The following is an 18165-nucleotide window of genomic DNA, read 5'->3' as shown; positions in this document are numbered from 1 at the left end:
TATAGCCGGACGGCAAACGATAGCTTGAGATTGATCGGGCTTATAGATGCCGATCGATTTGTTATCACCGTGAACGTAATGTCCACGTTGTTGAAGAAACTCTCCCATAGAGAGTAGTCGTCCGTGTAGGTTGGGGACATGATAGACAGGATATAGACGAGTCCTGACTTCTTGATATTTCCCATGAGAATCTTTCACCATGTGTTTGATGAAGACGGATCCAACTCCAGCCCAACGAAGAGTAGCCTTTTTAATCAGCTGTGCGAATTTCGGGCGAATTTCTTAATGGAGTATAGGATGCGAAATCGGTCTCATCACTAGTGACGTGCATAGAACAACCGGAGTCCATCATCCAGACGTCATACCCGTGGAACGGACTGTGGCATTCAGAACAACTCGCGAAGAACGAGGAAATAGACATATATTGCCGAGCGAGGTAATTCACAAGCAATACATAAGTCCATATACAGATCATCACGTAATACAGCAGCATCAATTAGAATAGAGCGCTGTGTGAGATCAGCAAGTTGTTCGTTTAGCCGACGGGATGACACACACCTTTGTTCGTCGATGTGTCCGGTGTCGAGTTCCATGGCAGTGTCCTCAATCTCCGTGTCCGCTTTGAAGTCGGGTTCGTCATCGGTATCCATGCCAAGTGAGACTGCGTCGTCGTTGTCGGAGTCTGTAAAGAGAGGAGACTCGGAACGAGCACGTTTGGCAGGAGGAGGTGATTCGAGACGATCTTCGAGTGACTTCTTAACGGGGAAATCCATGAGAGGTCGGAGATTTTTGGCAGTGCGAGGAACATGAAGCCGATCGCAGATCTCCTGAGCCTGTGCCAAGTCCGGATAAACTGGATGAGTCCTGGGATCGTTGGTCTTCTCGGCGGTAGCGGGGGTGTAAACTTGAGCCGGAAGATTGACAGGGACTTTGTTGACTTTGATGCCGGACGAGGTAAACGAGGCGACGGAGGTAGTAGTGGGAGTAGGAGTGTGATGGTGAGCCGAGATGATGTGGGAGCCAAGGACGACAGCGGAAGCAATTATGGGAGGAGTCATCAGAATCGGAATCAGAATCAGCGTCAACCATGTGAGTGTGATGGTGATGGTGTTGCTTCTTCTTTCCGGACGACTTCCCACGCTTGGACTTCTTCTTGTCGTTAGAAGACTGTCCTTGCTGTCCTTGGGTAGGCGAGTTAGAAGACGACTGCTGCTGCTTCTGCTGCTTGAAGTTGGGGTTACCCTTCTTCCGCTTTATCGCTGACATCTTGTATGGCGTGAACGGAACCCTGAGTTCGACGTTCATACTCCGCCATGATGGCTTCGTACACATCAGCCAATTTGAGTTCCTTGACCTTTTTGTTCTGCATCAACAGAACCGCAATGCTATCCCATTTCTGGGGAATTGCGTTGATCAGGATCATGGCTTGGAAGAAGTCAGGCATTCTGACACCATTGGCGTGAAGTCGATCAAAGACTGATCGGAGATCATCCATTTGTGGTACCGGATTTTCATTTTCCGAAAGCTTGAAAGCGATAGCCTTCCGGAAATCGGGCAAAGACCACGGATGCCCCTGGAGTACCGTAACTTTCCTCCAACTTCGTCCAAATGGTTCGAGCCAATTGGTTTGACTGGATGGTCAAGCGAATAGCAGGTGTCATGCGTAAGGTGAGGGCACCTTTAGCAGTCATATTCTTCTCGAGCCACGCCCTTTGCTCCTTCCGGCGAGCTTCTTTGTCTTCCTCCTTGGCATCAGGGGGAAGATCAGAAGGCTCCGGATTGGTCCCATCAACAACATCCCACACGCCAGCAAATTGGAGATAAGCGATGGCGAGCGGCTTCCATTCTCGATAGTTGGTGCCATCAAGAATCGGAACAAGTTGAGTGAGGGGCGGAGGACATGGTTGTTGAGATCTGTCAAAGAGACCGATCATCAGCATGGCGTTCTCGTGAGAGAATAGAAGGACAAGTGTGCAGCCAAAAATAGCGCTCCTTAGTCCCCTGATCGCAGCCAAAAATAGCGCAGATCATGACGACCACAAGTAGTAAGCCTTAGAGCATCTAGATGCAGCCAAAAAAGCGCAAACTAGATTCTGGATGCAGCCAGAGACTAGCGCAAACCAGATTTAGCAATGCAGCCAAACAAGCGCAAAGCTAAAGCCCAGCGGGGCTCATAACCTGTCGAGCAAACACTATCTAGCTAAGGTGGTCTACTCTAAGACTTACCAGGTAGAGTGTTATGTGAGGCTAACTAGTGGCTAACTACAAGAGTTGTGACGAACTCTGTCATCTATTCCAAGGCCAGAGAGGGCCGGTATTTATAGTTTACAGGAAGCGTGACAGATGTGACATAAACTACATAAATATGGAAGGTGTGACGGGTGAGTAAGCGAATGAGTCATCATGAGTAAGAATGAGCGATAATGATGCAATATGGTGCAAGTATTAGCACCTACTCATGTGACGTTCCAGAATGTTCTACACTAGAATGTTCTAGAGTGTTCTGGACCAAGTCTCACTAATCTAATCTAATCTACGATATAATCTACAGATAAGATAAGATAAGTTCAACACTGTCGTCGACTAAGGTCTTGTGCCGTGCGCCAGTATTCCAGGTAGAATGATCGGTGACAATCTCGAACGGTTAGGAGGGGGACAAGAAGGGGAAGGAGGGGGACAAGAAGGGGAAGGGCGAGGACAAGAAGGGGAAGGAGGGGGACAGAAGGGCGAAGGGCGAGGACAAGAAGGCGAAGGGCGAGGACAAGAAGGCGAAGGGCGAGGAGAACAAGATGAGGGACACGGAGAAGAGTGCGAAGAAGGGCCAAAAAAAAGGCTCACCGATTCCGGCTCCCCCGACCCAACCTTCTACCTCGAAGAAACGACCAGCACCTTCCAGCGATGAAGAGGGCGAAACACTCAAGCAAACGACCAAGGTTGGTGATACTTATCCGTCTTTAGTGGCAGTAGCTAAGAATGCGAATTTCACCCGATCCTCTAGTCCCCAGCCCCACACCGTCCCGATTCTCCTATGGATATCGACCGACCTACTCTCACCCTACCGAAGCCGCGTGACCACGAATCACTGAGCAACAGCGACAACGAAGGCAACACTGACGACAACGCCATCCCTCCCCTAGACCCCCTCTGCAGTCAGACGACGCCATCGAAAGATTTGAGGGCCGATATCGTCAGACTCGTCCAATCTCACAAGACACAAACTCTCCTTCTAAACGAAACACACTCGAATTATCGCGCTCTAGTTGAAGTGTCGGACAAGACAAATGCGATCAACGCGCAACTTCGAGAACGGCTTGAAAAGACCGAGGGTGAATACGACGATCTGCGAGGCCGAGTCAGCAAAGTCGAAGACGCCAACAGTTGGCTTAAGGACGAAAACAAAGAACTCAGGCAGGAGAATAAAACTCTTCGAACTCAACTCGACGATCTGAAGCGTCGCTTCGCGACGATTGACGAGCTGCAGAAGAATGTCTCGACCCTTACTGAACGGTTGGATTGTATGCTCCCGGTAGGTGATCCCTAGTGGCTGTCGTTTCCCCTCCTCTAAAACGATACGCTTCCTAGCCCAAGGACGGTTCTCCTCCCACCGTTCCTCCACCACAACAGCCTTCTTGCAATCACCATAGCTCCCCGCCTCAGCCTCTACACACCAATCCACCGGGTAATGGAAGTCAAACCAATCATGCCCCCACCCCTCAGCTTCAAGTAACTCGACTGCCCGATCTCCCACCACAGGGGCCACCTCAGGTTCAACCCACCCCTCCCCCGCAAATTCTACCGCAGAACTCCTCTCAATCGGGCGACCTCACAGGTCAACCCACCCCTCCCCAACAAATCGTGCCGCAGAGCTCCTCACACCCACCACAGGGGCCACCTCAGGTTCACCCACCCCTCCCCAACAAATCGTGCCGCAGAGCTCCTCACACCCACCACAGGGGCCACCTCAGGTTCAACCCACCCCTCCCCCACAAATTCTGCCGCAGAACTCTTCTCAATCGGGCAGTACCGGCCTCACAGGTCCAACGTCGCAGTACGCGCCTCAAAATGTTCCGAACGCTGGGTTTATGTCTCAAACCACCGCTCCTCTTCCCCCCCACCCTCCGCCTTCAAACCCCTGGGGTCAAGGCCTGTCACCGAGTTCGTACGCAGATGCTCCTATCGACCTGCGTACCATGTCTATTTCTCAACACCGTCCCCAAGGCAGAGCAGAACAGTCGAATGACGAGCTCGGGCAGTTCAGCGAGGAGGACTACGCGATGTTCAATGAATTTGTCCGAGAGCACCACATGATGATGCAAAGCGGTTCAGGTAGTGAAATCTCTTCAATGTCTTCTCATAACGCTTCTCATACTCCGAGCAACGAGTCCCACTTTGGCGAATCCTGACTGATGTCTTTTTGCGTGTAATAATGTGTATTTTCGTATAATTCCTACCACTTCATTATTCTACGGTGTGGAACCTACTCGTCTGAGGGCTGGCTCCTGCGTCAAGCTTGACTTCTGAATCTACCCGAGAGTCAGGCTTGACCATCAAAGTAGATTCAAGAGTCAAGCTTGACTGTCATCCCGGATCATAGGATGACGCTTGAACCTCGGGGTAAGTTGACTCTCGAACCACGGATGGCGGGGTGATGCCATCAAATCTCCGATTACTTCCCAACTGTCGATATAAACCACCTCCCCAGCTAGCCGTTTGCTACTCCTAAGGACCAAAAATGATTGAGTGTAGTGTCAGTATACCCATAAATAAATGTACGAAATAATATTGAGTAGCTGATAAAATGGGGAAGACATATGAGGATGTAAGTGCCGGGAGCCTCAACGAGCCTGCCCTAAAGTGGCAGGCAGGCGCCTAAGTCCGAAAGCCCTGGCAAGCTGACTTTCCTTCCAACACGACAGTCCCAAGAGTCAAGCTTGACTAAAGCTCCAATGTCAAGCTTGACTACCGTTCCAGCATCAAAGTCAAGCTTGACTATGACTCCAACGTGGTAGTCAAGCTTGACTCCGGTTCCACCGTCTCATTCAAGCTTGACTCTTCGGTAAAACCAAGAGTCAAGCTTGACAATCAATTCTAGTGGTGCCTCCATCCTGAGTCGAGCTCGGACATATTTACTCGAAAATGGAAACCAATTCCTGTTCAGGCTGTCATCTCCGACCCGGAGTACATCGTTTATTTTCCAAAGGTACGACCGGGCGTATCATCCTTCCTTTACTCCCCCTCTTCACAGAACCCATGCTACTCGAAACCACCCCACTCTTGCAAAACCTCTCGCCTGTAGAGGCACAGGACCTGCTCAACTACGCGTCGGCACGTCTTCGCCATCTGGCTATAGCCATCACCACCCCCCATGGTCTCATTGACAGTGACCCCGGTTTGAAGGAGAAATGTTGGGAGCAGTTCAAAGTCGATCTTGTATGTTGTTTCCAATTAGCGTCTAAGCACGATCTGACAGCCATTATAGAACTCAACTCTCATTTTATTTGGTTCCATGTCTCTCCTGCATCCCGGCAAGGTATGGGCGCCCGTGTTTCTGGACCACGCCCATAAACTCCTCATCAACGGTGGAATCACCTCCCCACAAAACGTCGCCGAAGTTGCTCTTCACCGCCCATTGCACGGCTTCGATGTTTTCCCACCCGATGCTGCACAGTGGTGGAGCCCCCCACTAGGCGCAACCAAGTGTACACCACTCAACCTGTCGGTTACCGAGATCGTCGAGGCATGGAAGAAGCAGGAGAAGCGTACCACCTGGTACACTGCAATGCCACCCATGATTCCCCAAGGCTTCCAGGACTGGAGGCTTCGACCTCTCCACAACGCGTTCACCAACGTTTCGGAGCAGCTGGAGTCCTTGGCCAAGCAACTCACAGTTGTCAAGGATTCCGTCGACGTCTTCCAGATCGCTTGCGCCAAGTTCGATGGGTTACTTGATATGAGTCTCGATGGAAGTGAATGGAAACTCGAGAAATGGGGTCCGCCTATCTCACCTCCAGGATCCTCCTGGAAGTGGCGGCTTGGTGACGATGGCCCACCCTCCAGCAGTAGCGACAGTGGTGATCCAGATGCAGAGGGGCCAGGGGAGTGTGGTGTTAGCTCGCTAGGGTTGGAGACATCAACCCCCGACACTTGAAAAATTAAATCTCGACGCTCGTTCATTGTAGTCCCACCCAATCCATTGTTTCTTGTCATTCTCTCGCTCTCGATTATTGCCTTATTCTCGTGGAGTGATCTAGACGCATTCAAGGTAAGCTAATTAACCACAACGCTACTCTCAAACAAACCAGGAATTGGTTTCTTGGTTTTTTCGAACGCCTCGCGTGCGTGTACAGCCATCAGCCTCCACATATCTGCCTGGCGCTTCGCGTAGGCATAATGACCTGGCGAATTCTTCGTAACCGATGCCCACCCATGACATTCCTCCTCTTTGTAGAGAAAGAAATTCACCACCCATTCCATCTCTGAGCTGAGGAGAATAAACTCCTCCCTCCACCTCTCTACTCTTGACTTCGCCCGCAGCCAGTTCACGCGGTAGACTACCCTCAGGTCAGCGAGTCATCCTATTTCAGAAACGAAGACTTCACTCACTCTCTTCCAGGTACTCCGAATTGCTCGAGTCTCCCGCCACGTTCATGTTCCATATCCACGGCAGTGCTTTATTCCTCTCACCCCTTGCGTTGGGCTTGTAAATTGCCGTTACTGCTCTGGTATCATCCCGAACGATTGGACGATACCGAAGGCGAGTGTTCTCGTCAGCTCCTAACCTGCGCAAAGCCCATCTCGCCTGGTTGTAAACCTTTATCTCGTGGCGTAAATGCTTGTCCACGGCCTTCACGGCAGCGTATCCTCGAGTCTTCTGTTTCTTCCCTTCGGCAAGGCGGACGTTCGAACGATAAAGGAACGATTTGTGGGCGATGTGGGTGCGAATACTCTCCAATGCGTCCTCAGCTTGCGCGATGCGAAGCTCCAGCTCCCTCTTCCTTGCTCTACCGAGTAACGAGGGTGCAATCCCGGAGTCATTGGCATCGAACGAGGATGGTAGAGGAACTTTGACTTCTTCTATCTCGTTCTGTGAAAGCGAGAACGGATTATCATCCGCCACATCATCCATCACGATGTCTTCGTCGTCCTCACCGCCTACTGGAGCCTCTATCTCGACAGCTTCAACGGGTGGCCCGTCATACTTCAGAGAGTCCAGGTCAGCACCGGGGAACAACGATGCAGCTGTCATGTAGAAGGTGCCTATGTCGGCGTGAAGTTGTTCCCGGCGTTTGGTGACTTCGAGCTGTTGGGAGTCGGTTTTCTCTTTCGGCAGAGACTTGATGTATTCCTTGAGCTGTATCCTGGTTTACGTAGCGTTAGTGCATCAAACGAACTCTCATAAACACTCGAGACGTACTGTCTCTGTTGAATTGCGATCCCTAACGCAAGCCAAGAGGTAATTCCAACTCCCTTGTTCGAACGTTGTTCCTTCTCCATTAACGTACTCTGTACTTTGCTGAAGGTAGGCGCTGCCAAAAGTATGATTGGCGTCAACTGACAATTCTGCAACCGCAAAAGTTACGATGTCTACTCACGCTTCTTGATCTTCGCGTTCAGAACGTCCATCGCCCCAATGACTCCTTCCTCTCTCTTTTGATTCGCCTGCTCCAACTGTTGAGTCCATCGCCGTCGTTGTAAAGCCGTCGCGGTTTCATCGAGCAGGTCGAAGTCCTCCTGTGCTCGAGTGTATTGTAGTTTTGCGTTGGACCAATTTTTGCAGATCGAAGGAACTGAGGTCGAGAAATGCCGGTGAATGGGCGTACGCCGACTATGGTCAACGGAATGAGATAAGAGAACGGGCGATGTTACTCACCAAGATTGAGCATTTTTTTCCAGTTGCTGTCGCCGAAGATTGCATCGAGAATCTCGACTCTATGAGCAAGAGTCATTGTTGAGGTGGCTCTGGCCACTTCATTGACCACTGCCCAGAGAGATTCGAGGATCTCCCCTGAAGATATACCCGCGCCTTCAATATACGTCAAAGAGTATCGCGCGTTGCACGCGTCCTGGTGGCCATGGACATGGAAGAGACCGATTCCGAAGACCAAGACGAGATCTGCTCGCAACTTGAGGTACTTGCCTTCCTCGATTCTCTGTCGGAGGCGTTTGTTGTATTGACAATTGATGTCATAGGCGAGGATTACTCGCTTTATGCCATCGGTGTTGGACAACCGAATGCCCTGGCACAAGGCCCAGTCCATATTCATCTGCCTGTAGGCATCGCACCCAAGAAGGCAAAGTCAGTGCTTTCTATAGGCCTTCGAGTGAAAGAGCTCCTCACCTCTCGCCTTTCTGGAAATCAACCACACTCCCAGGAGCAAAGGCGCCGTGCCGCATACACGCCAACGCCCCTATGCCTGTTACATCGCAGCCCTTATGCGTTTTTGACTTGTCTGCTACAGCACGGTGCTCATGGCATGTGGGCGCCTATATCCGATCAGTCAATGGTGGGAAGGATACGTTACGGTACCCACCTCTTTAACCTCCACAGAGACTCTGATGTGCTCTGCGTAGGCATCCTTTTCAGCCACGAACCCTTCCCCATTTCTGAGATACACAAGGCTGTCTTCGTTGGCGTCGTTCCGACCTTTGCGATGGACACAGGTAAAGTTTCCATCGGCCACGAAACTGCGACTATACTTCCACGCCTCCGGGTCCTTCTCCCAGTCGTCAGGAATGTTTATCCCGGGCTGGGGACACGCCGCACAAAAGAAGGCAAGTGACCCTTCCCCTGGCGTCTCCTTCGTGTGGGCAAAGCCATGTCGTTTGAGATCTTTGAGGTGACGCCATTGGCGCCCTGCGCGCCTAAGTTCACGAGTTCTATCCTGAACGCTTATCAGTGCACCCGATATCGTTCTATGTACTAGTCCTCACTCACCGGAACAACATGGGGAAAAGGTTCATTAGTGAGTCTTCGAAGTTTGGAATAGAAATGATGGGTGGATGTAAACGTTTCGAGAGAATCCAACAGGTACTCGTCAAGGAGCTCGAAGGTGAATACAGTTCGAGTCTCCTTGGCTGTCGATGGATAAAAACCATGTCGTAAAAGTTGATATTCATGGTCAACGGCGTCCAGACAGTGGCAGAAGTGGAACGGTAGGTGATGGACACCGTTCGTGTGTACTACTACGAGCACCCTCATGCCATGAACAGTGCGTTTCTCTGGCTTGGCGCCAAAGGTGAAGTCGTCGTATTCGGTCCATTCAGAAGAAGCCGCCTCCCCAGTGTCGGGATCATCGTAGGTGATCATGTCGTTGGGTTCGCATGTCCTGGTTGGGCACAAATTGACGGATACCCCACAGTTCCAGAGCCAGGAAGGAGAGAAGAAAGGCCCTTCTTTTTTGGCGACGCGGTGGAAGGGTGTTCGGTCGTGAGCGATCCTGCAACAATTACCGCAATAGATCGGGGACCCTGTGCAGCCCTCACACCTCCACCAACTGGGAGCATCGCTCACAGAGCACATAGAGCACTCCAGGTCCGTAGCAGGGAATTCCCGAGCGAGTAGCTCATTAAGATACGCCCATTGCTTGGGCAACCACTCGGCCATGTAGTCGTTCGAACTCTGCATCAATGCATCAACGACGGGCGCTTAAACAATAGAGTTCGACTCCGCTCACCTTCGACCAATTTGTTAGACGTGACGCCTCTATTTCCGTGTCACTGAGCTGGAACTCTATTGCCTCGTCATTGAAGTCGTCTACATTCCTCCTCCGGGGTGTGGACTTTCGAGGGGTGTTATGAGACGAGATCTTTTGGGGAGATGGCGTCCTACGGGCTGGGAAGAATTTGACTTTTGTTGATCTTTTGGTAGTCACTACTCTACCATGTAGAGCCCTAACGCCGAATGGGGGAGGTTTCTCGGCCTTGCGTTTGGAGATGGTCATGGTGTGCGTTGAGATTCAGAAGGGAGAAGCGCCGGCGACGAAAAGTTGAACATACCCGTATTTGGAAGGTGGCGATCGAGATCTCGATCGCAGATCATGGCATCATCATGTACCCGATCGCGGGGCTGCACCAAAGATAAAGTCTACGGCATCCCGACTTTCACATTTTTCATTCCTCCTTCTTCCATACCCCGCCCTCTCACCTCTCTGACGCAAATGGCTCCTTCGACGAATAAAGGCTCGCCTGTGAGCTTTGTACTGCATCCCAGCCAGGTTGCCTGGCTCAAGACGAAGCTCGACGATTACCGTGCGGTCAAGGGTAAATCGAAGAGAAGAGCGTTCGCGCTGAGGATCGCTCAACTTCTCAGAAACGAAATGAACACGATTTCGGGGGCGAACATGTCGCAGGCGAAGGAGGAACAACTAAATCTCGTGAGTCATCACCTTCTTCTGGCAAAGTAGGGTGTTCTGACGTACTCTCAGGCGGTCCAAAAGTGGTTCGAGAGCCACAAGTTGGACAAGCACACCTCACCCCGTAAATGGACGACTAGATGGAGCGCCCACCTTGTCTTGAAGTATCGGCGCACGCGAGCCATTACTCACCTTGCCACTCTCATCCTCAACGACCGGCCTCTCCCCGACCTTCGCAGGCTCATCGAAGACGAAGACACGGTCATCGCAGAGGCCGAGCAGTTGGAACCAATCTCTGTGGATTGGGAAAACGAAGAGGAAGAGACAGGAGACGGGGACGGGGATGGTGGGAGTGAAGACGCGGACGCGACTTCCGGGACGGTGGTGAGTGAACCTCAGTCCGCTGCGTTGCCGTCCACACCCGCTTCTCCGTTCGTGAAGTTTTCTCAAGCCACCAAGATGTTGTGGGACGCCATGACTCCCGAGGAACAGGCGTTCTACGAGAATCTGGCAGACAAGTGGCGATCAGAGGGTCCTCCCCGGGAGGAGCAGCGACGGTGAGTGTTTGTTTGTATCCAAGTGGCTCCGCAGTGATGTGTCTTGGCTCTACAGACTCGCTGAAAAGAAACTCGCGGATCGGTGCAAGGAGTTCGCCACTGCCATCTACAACGATATGAACGCGCGCGTTTTTTTTCTTCTGGGTTACGAAGACACCAAGGAGCGACTTGGTGTTACTTTGGAGTACAACCAAGAACTCACTGGCAAGCGCCCTTTTCTCAAGATGTACAGCAAGGAGGTCGAGGATTCGGGTGTCTTGGATCGCTGGTGCGAATACGTGGGCCTCTCCATGGCTGAGGATCACGAGGTTGACCCCAAAGCAGCGACTCTGAAGGCGACTCCGCACCAGAAGGTGAAGCCACTTCTCCCCCTGAAGCTCGACAAGTACGGTCGGCCCTCACTTCCGGCCCCGGACGAGAAGCCCGAGGGGTACCAGAGGGCGGTCTGGATTATTGACGTACTGCGTAGCTACTTCACGCGTCATTACGGTGAGTGTTGTTCAAATAATTTTCTTTTCGTACACTAACTGTTTGCTCTTCTTCGTCCCAATCAGTTTTGGCGTGCGGTGGGAAAGCCTTACCCCCCATAGTCAGCGATGACCGAGGTAGCGTTGACTGGAGGGACGTTCACGCTCATGCCACCGAGTGTGTGGCCCCCGGATTCCTCCCAAGCGACATTCACACAGAATTCCATGATCCTTCCCAGATGCGTGCCCCTTATCGTCGCCGTGTTTACGAGTATCTTCTTGCCCGCCAAAACGACCCCAACGTCAGGACTGTTTTCGAGTTTGCAGCTGTCCCTGTCAAGAGGAGGGACCACAATAACCGGGAATACATTGCGTGCATCCCCAGCGTGAAAGATTTCGATCCTGTCGAGTTCACCGGGGAGGAGTGGGGGGAGTATGAATTCTCCTGCTCTTCCTCCTCTTCGTCTTCGTCCTCTTCTTCGTCTCCTTCGTCTCCATCGTCTCTATCCTCATCTGTATCGTCTCTATCGTCTTCATCATCGTCGTCCCTGTCCTCATCGGCGTCTTCATCGCGTGCATCTGACGGTATGCTTTTTTCAATTCAATCGATTGGTCTTCTGGTATTAATTCCATCGGAACCTCCACAGAATTATCGTCGTCTGAAGAGGACTACGCCTTCGGGTCAGCCGAGGAATTGTCATCATCATCTTCGGATTCTGCTTCTAGGAAATCCGAAGACGATGGTCAACCGTCATGCTCAGGGGACCACGGTGAGCTGTCTTCCTCGGACGAGGAGTATGACTTCAGGGTCAACGAAGACACTCTGCCTCCCCCAGCCTCGTCGTCTTCAGACGAGTCGGATAGTCTTCCGGTCCCCAAGGCCCCGCGCAAGCGCATGCGCCTCGACATCACACCAGCCGATGAAAAGGAGTTGGAGACACCACGGCAAACAAGGGCGGGGGCTGCGAAACAGTCAAGTGCAGCCAACTCTCGCGGTGGGTCGTCACGGGGCAATCGCAGGGGTGGGCGGGGGAGAAGGTGATGTTGTTCGCATTGGAGGGTATATAGTATCGTTGGTAGAACATCTTGTTTGTTATCATTCTTGAATGTATGCGTTGTGGGGCACTTCACTTGGGACATGACTTGTTTATATTGGTTACTCAAGTCAAAGAATAGTTTTGGCCAGACGGTCAAGCTAGCTTGAGTCTGAATCTACGTAACTTGGGGTCAAGCTTGAGTTTCGAACCCACACTAGAGTCAAGCTTGACTCTCGTTCCTACCTGAGAGTCAAGCTTGACTCTCGTTCGTTCCTACCTGAGAGTCAAGCTTGACTCTCGTTCGTTCCCTTGACTCTTGTTCCTACCTGAGAGTCAAGCTTGACTCTCGTTCCTACCTGAGAGTCGAGCTTGACTCTCGTCTTGACTGTCCTGCAAGCTCGACCTCTCGAGGAAGCGATGTTTAAGTGGCTGGACGCTGAGAGGAAAGGTGGATCAGGACGGGACTCTCCCTTCGTGCCTCACTTGTAGGTCTTCTCGGTAAGTAACGAAAAAATGTAATATATTTTGTATTAATCAACAGGTGCAGTCATTATCCGAAGGAGGTGCCATAAGGTAATCGAAGTAGTTAGCTAGCTCCTCCACTGTGAAAGGGAAGAGAGAACGGTGGGGTGATACGTAGTCAATCATGGGCTTACTTACAGAAAAATGACAGACGATATGGTCTCCATCGCCCCCCGTAACCCAGCCATGGCAAATGAGGTGACCCAGTCCGATGCAGATTGTCCCCGGGTCAAAATAGAATTCACGTCCGAGAGTAGGGGCCGTAAAACGATTCGCCAATACGTCTCCTGCGGACAGAAAGAGGTCGAATCCCATTGGATGGGTATTAGCGTACCGGTGGGGAGGTTGGCTATGGTCGTTATAAATGCTGAAAGACTGAAATGGGGATGCCCATCGACGCAGGACCTCATCGAAGACCCAGGGTTGGCCAACACTGACGTCGCGGTTGGAAAGCCGTTCGAACATTTCCAGTGAAACGTGAAAAAGGGCTGGCTGGGCGAGGGCGAGAACGGCACCGAGTATGGCCATGGTGTCTGAACCTATGTTGTCGAGGAGCCAAAATCCGTGGTAGCGTTCATCCACACGAAAGGGAAGGCATGGAAAGGGTAAATCCTATGGTTTACCTCTCAGTATACTTAATGCACAAGGAGATTGGATACCTACGGAAGGAAGGGAGGACCGCGACCGCGGTTCGAAATCGGCAGGGAAAAGATGGGTTGCACCACGCGCCAGCTGTGGGCTGTCCTTGAAACGTTTCGTGTAGTCGGCCTTAGAGAGTGATGGTGGACGACCGAACGGGGGGTTGGGGGTAGCTGACACCTTTGCCACAGCGTCACATATCTCTGTCTGCAAGAACGTCAGTAAACACTGGGTAGGGGGGGGGAGAGGGGGGTCCGTTGTGAAGGAGAGTAGCGGCCTCACCCATCGGTCCTCCCGGATGATTGCAGGGAGATACAACCAGAGAATGCGACCATTTCGATCGATGAATGCGCATGGTTCGTGTTCTACGTCTAGATATTTTCTTGTACCGTCAAATGTCCCTATATTGGGGGGAAACCGCTCCATCTGTTCTCCTTCGGTCAGATCTTCTTGCTCGAGGACTTCGGCGTAGTCGTAGACATCCCATTCAAGTCGAACTGGGCGGAATAAATAGAGTGAACAAGAAAGAAAAGACTCCACTTACTGGCGCGTTGTAAGGCCTGAAAGACGACAAAAGCAATTTGATGAAGCTCGGCCTTGATTGCAATGGGAACGTCTAACCAAGGGATCTTGTGAGACGGGTCGAAGAGGCTGTTTAGGACGTGGAAGGCGTAAAAGCCATAGTTGAGGGTGGTAAGAAATATCTCAGGGAGTTCATAACGAGTACGGAAGACGTTGAGGTCGAAGCCCTCCATTGGTCGACGGTGGGGGTGACGGTGAGAAGAAAGGGAGGGACAGGCGTAGGGGATTTTCGCGAAAACCGGGGCGTGATCGAGGACTGGAGAGTGAAACCAGGGTGGAGCCGGGAGCGCGAAAGTCCTAATTAGGGTCAGGAGATGGGAAAATGTACCGGCAAGAAATCAGAGCTCGGAAATATGAAAATGACGCTAGGTAGTGCCGGTTTGGTTTAGTCAAGCTTGACGGCGAGATCGAGCTCGGGAATTCGGGTCAAGCTGGGAAGGTAAAGCTTGGGACAGCAGAAGGAGGGGCGATCCAAGCTCGGAAATGTCACGGTTGTAAGCTGGGGAGACACATGTATTCGTGCTCGAGCTTGGAGGAAGCTAAATCTCGAGCTTGACACGAGGGTTTTAGGCTACGGTCGAGCTTGGAGGCAAAAATCAAGCTTGATAAAGGAGGCAAAGGTCAAGCTTGGACATTGACTACGGAGCTGAGGTCAAGCTTGGACAAACCTGAATCTCGAGCTTGACTCGAGGGTTTTAGGCTACGGTCGAGCTTGGAGGCAAAAATCAAGCTTGATAAAGGAGGCAAAGGTCAAGCTTGGACATTGACTACGGAGCTGAGGTCAAGCTTGGACAAACCTGAATCTCGAGCTTGACTCGAGGGTTTTACGATACGGTCGAGCTTGGAGGCAAAAATCAAGCTTGATAAAGGAGGCAAAGGTCAAGCTTGGACATTGACTACGGAGCTGAGGTCAAGCTTGGACAAACCTGAATCTCGAGCTTGACTCGAGGGTTTTACGATACGGTCGAGCTTGGAGGCAAAAATCAAGCTTGATCAGGGAGGCAAAGGTCAAGCTTGGACACTGACTACGGAGCTGGGGTCAAGCTTGGACAAACCTGAATCTCGAGCTTGACCCGAGGGTTTTACGATACGGTCGAGCTTGGGTAGCAAGGTCGAGCTTGGACATCAACAGGGGAGCTGGGGTCAAGCTTGACGGGTTATGAGGATAGAGGTCCCGAACGCGCAAGGTCCCGTCATAGGTGCCGTGAACCCAGCACTATCCGAGCTTGGAAAACGAAGGTCGAGCTTGGAAAACAAGTACTCGAGCTCGAGGCGAGGGCTTCGAGATATAGTCAAGCTTGAGGGGACCGAAGGTAGCCTGTTGGACATTGCTTCCGTTTGATATACTTCAATTGTTGTATATAGTGTTCCATTAATAAATGTGAATTTGATGTAGACTCCCAAGCTCGGAGTGCGACTCCGTGGACGTGATTTTCCAAGCTGGCCACTGCAGCCCGGTATCACAAAGGGAAAATGCAGTCACTCTGGCCTGTACCTTCGGGAATCCGCTACTGACTGCCCTGGGTAAACATGTACGAACATTTGGTATGTACCCTCATATCCACCTTTATGCCCTGTCCCGCTGAACTAGTGCACTCTAGACTACTACATTGAACCGATGGCTTAAGCTGGCAGATGCAGATAAAAAGCCTAAATTCAGGGTAGTCATCTCAGGAAACAAGTCGGATCCAGATGATTGGACCAAGCAGCGTATCGATGGCGGAGTGTACAAAGACAACGAGAAACCGACTGAAGACCATCCGCCCAAGTGGGAAGCACTCGAGCTAGGTATCGAGGTCAAGCGACATCACACCTGCGACTTCTTCAGCGACGAATATCAGAAAGGCTATTCTCCCAACTCGAAAGCCAGCGAAGGCGCACTTGGTCAGGCCATGTCATACTCCTCGCTTGTTTTCTTTCACCAACACCGCACACACCACTTCTCCATCCTTATTTTCGGAACCAAGGCTCGAATCGTTCGATGGGACCGTGCTGGCCTGTTATTCACCAATGCATTCGACTGCTTCGACGATCCCCAGAAGTTGGGCGAATTCCTCTGGCGATATGCTCAGATGGACTCCGTCGACAGAGGCCACGACCCGACCGTTACGAGGGTGGTGGCCAATGGGTACGAAGACACTCTGATGGATGAAAGGGCCAAGGTTTCGCGAAAGGTCGAGGAGGTTGTTGTTGATGACGAGATCAGGAAGCTGTTCGACGAAACCGTATCGACTCATGGTCCAAGACACATACTGCGCGTTCAAGGCAAAAAATTCCTGGTCGGCAAACCACATACGTACACCACTGTCCTTGCAGGTCGCGGCACCCGCGGCTATATCGCGATCGACCTCGACGACCCGAAGGGACCTTTTGTTTTCCTCAAAGATACCTGGCGGGTTGTGGGGGAAGGCTTGGATGAGGAGGGGAAAGTCCTTGCCGACCTCAACAGTCCCGACGAGCAGGATCAGAGGGGTCGGAAGTATATCCCAACGCTGGTTTGCCACGGCGACCTCGAGGGCCGGTGGCAGAAAACCGACTCTCAAGACTTTTGGCTCACTCGCAATCCCAATTCCGACCAGAAGTGTCCCATGCGAACCCACCAACATTACCGCCTCGTTGTAAAGGAGGTCGGTCTGCCTATTAGCAACTTCAGGAACGGACGCGAAATGGTTACTCTCATCTCGCACGGTGTTGCCGGTGAGCCTTGTGTTGTAGGATGGTCTCATATACTGGTTTGCTGATTTACGTTGACAACCAGCGCATGGCTACGGCTACAAGAAAGGATACATGCACCGGGACATTAGTGCCGGAAATCTCTTGATCTTCGTCCGTCAAGACGTTGTAAACGGCCAGTTGAAAGAGGAGCGTCATGGACTCCTCACGGACTGGGAGCTGGCGAAGAAGCTCACAGACAAGGGGCCACGGCAGCTGGAACGGACAGTGAGTATTCTGAACCCCATGAGCGCCCTCTGCGATGTCTAACTCTTTCGGTTAGGGTACCTGGCAGTTCCTCGCCGTCGACATCCTCAACAATCCCTCCAAGCCAGTCGAGGTGTGGCACGAAATGGAATCGTGGTTTCATCTCACCCTCTGGCTTGCGGTCCAGTATCTGCCCCACAATTACGAAGAAGTCGCGGAGTTTATGTACGAATATTTTGATGCCACTCAAAAGGTACAAGGCGGTTATACATGTGGCATACTCAAGGCGACTACCATGGAATCGGGGGTCATACGCTATGCTACAAAACCTCTCGAGTTTGGCACCCAGGACGATCCCTTCTTCCCTCATGCCATGAACACTGTCGTTTATACCCTTGCAGATATCTTCTCATATCGGTATAAACAGATCGTACCTCGCCCTCGAGTCAGAGGACCGCCACCTGGTCTAACCCAGGTGCAGCTCAAGGCACTCGAAAACATTGACGATCAAGTCCGCTTCGAAGAGCTGCTCCTCGAATATATAAACGGCCCCGGCTGGCCCGAAAATGACAAGACTAAGCCTCAGGTTTCCCTGAGCGAACGGGAGCCATTCCCTTCAAGCTACTGTCGCACTCGCGGCAGTAAGCGGCCACCATCGGATGGGACCGCGGACTTGGATGTGCCACAGCCGAAGCATCCAGCAGTCGCGGGTCCTTCGGGGAGTCGACCTAAGAGAGGATAGGGTCGGATGGTGGTACGTTCTGTAGTTGTCACGTAGATCGTCCTATTAGTACTCATTTTAAACCCATTTCCAATGATTGTGATGCACCCTCCGCAAGGGTGGCAGTCACACAGGGAACTTAAGGCCACAACAAGATTTAACGGTGCGCTCCACTGACCGTCATGTTGCGATGTTAAAATCTTCGAAACATGGGCCGCCTAGTCCCTCTTCTTGTTCTCCCTGTTTCGCCTTTTCCCGCGGCTACTACATCTCCGAGGCCCCTTGCCAACGTTGCCATCACCCAAACCGCTATTATCACGACCGTACCAACTAGTATTCCCAAGGCCAGACCCTCGCCCAGCTTTCTCC

At 51.9% G+C, this 18165-nt stretch overlaps 7 protein-coding genes across 7 annotated transcripts; 4 read left to right on the top strand and 3 right to left on the bottom strand.

The window, feature by feature from the left end:
* Positions 1-2433: 2433 nt before the first annotated feature.
* CC1G_09450 (hypothetical protein) lies at positions 2434-4403 on the top strand (the record flags this gene model as incomplete). Its single annotated transcript, XM_001840514.2, has 5 exons — positions 2434-2442; positions 2649-2933; positions 2999-3526; positions 3583-3897; positions 3954-4403. The coding sequence occupies 5 exons, from the start codon at positions 2434-2436 to the stop codon at positions 4401-4403; spliced, it is 1587 nt and encodes a 528-aa protein (XP_001840566.2).
* Positions 4404-5250: 847 nt separating this feature from the next.
* Positions 5251-6148, top strand: CC1G_09451 (hypothetical protein; the record flags this gene model as incomplete). The annotated part of the gene is made up of 2 exons (XM_001840515.1): positions 5251-5430; positions 5480-6148. The coding sequence occupies 2 exons, from the start codon at positions 5251-5253 to the stop codon at positions 6146-6148; spliced, it is 849 nt and encodes a 282-aa protein (XP_001840567.1).
* A 119-nt stretch (positions 6149-6267) lies between these two features.
* CC1G_09452 (hypothetical protein) lies at positions 6268-9941 on the bottom strand (the record flags this gene model as incomplete). Its single annotated transcript, XM_001840516.2, has 9 exons — positions 6268-6551; positions 6604-7358; positions 7415-7526; positions 7593-7787; positions 7871-8268; positions 8339-8484; positions 8532-8882; positions 8936-9619; positions 9675-9941. 9 exons carry the CDS (start codon positions 9939-9941, stop codon positions 6268-6270), a joined length of 3192 nt encoding a protein of 1063 aa, XP_001840568.2.
* Positions 9942-10157: 216 nt separating this feature from the next.
* Positions 10158-12418, top strand: CC1G_09453 (hypothetical protein; the record flags this gene model as incomplete). Its single annotated transcript, XM_001840517.1, has 5 exons — positions 10158-10373; positions 10425-10909; positions 10965-11398; positions 11464-11961; positions 12024-12418. The coding sequence occupies 5 exons, from the start codon at positions 10158-10160 to the stop codon at positions 12416-12418; spliced, it is 2028 nt and encodes a 675-aa protein (XP_001840569.1).
* Positions 12419-12947: 529 nt separating this feature from the next.
* CC1G_09454 (hypothetical protein) lies at positions 12948-14329 on the bottom strand (the record flags this gene model as incomplete). The annotated part of the gene is made up of 5 exons (XM_001840518.2): positions 12948-13015; positions 13070-13547; positions 13599-13781; positions 13857-14071; positions 14119-14329. 5 exons carry the CDS (start codon positions 14327-14329, stop codon positions 12948-12950), a joined length of 1155 nt encoding a protein of 384 aa, XP_001840570.2.
* A 577-nt stretch (positions 14330-14906) lies between these two features.
* On the bottom strand, positions 14907-15282 carry CC1G_15612 (hypothetical protein; the record flags this gene model as incomplete). Its single annotated transcript, XM_002911024.1, has 2 exons — positions 14907-15015; positions 15212-15282. The coding sequence occupies 2 exons, from the start codon at positions 15280-15282 to the stop codon at positions 14907-14909; spliced, it is 180 nt and encodes a 59-aa protein (XP_002911070.1).
* Positions 15283-15686: 404 nt separating this feature from the next.
* CC1G_09455 (other/FunK1 protein kinase) lies at positions 15687-17817 on the top strand (the record flags this gene model as incomplete). The annotated part of the gene is made up of 4 exons (XM_001840519.2): positions 15687-15701; positions 15758-16853; positions 16915-17096; positions 17152-17817. The coding sequence occupies 4 exons, from the start codon at positions 15687-15689 to the stop codon at positions 17815-17817; spliced, it is 1959 nt and encodes a 652-aa protein (XP_001840571.2).
* Between the last annotated feature and the right edge of the window lie 348 nt (positions 17818-18165).

Source organism: Coprinopsis cinerea (assembly GCF_000182895.1).
Source record: "Coprinopsis cinerea okayama7#130 chromosome 6 map unlocalized cont3.6, whole genome shotgun sequence".
Lineage (NCBI taxonomy): Eukaryota > Fungi > Basidiomycota > Agaricomycetes > Agaricales > Psathyrellaceae > Coprinopsis > Coprinopsis cinerea.
This window is presented reverse-complemented; position numbering and strand designations above follow the sequence as displayed.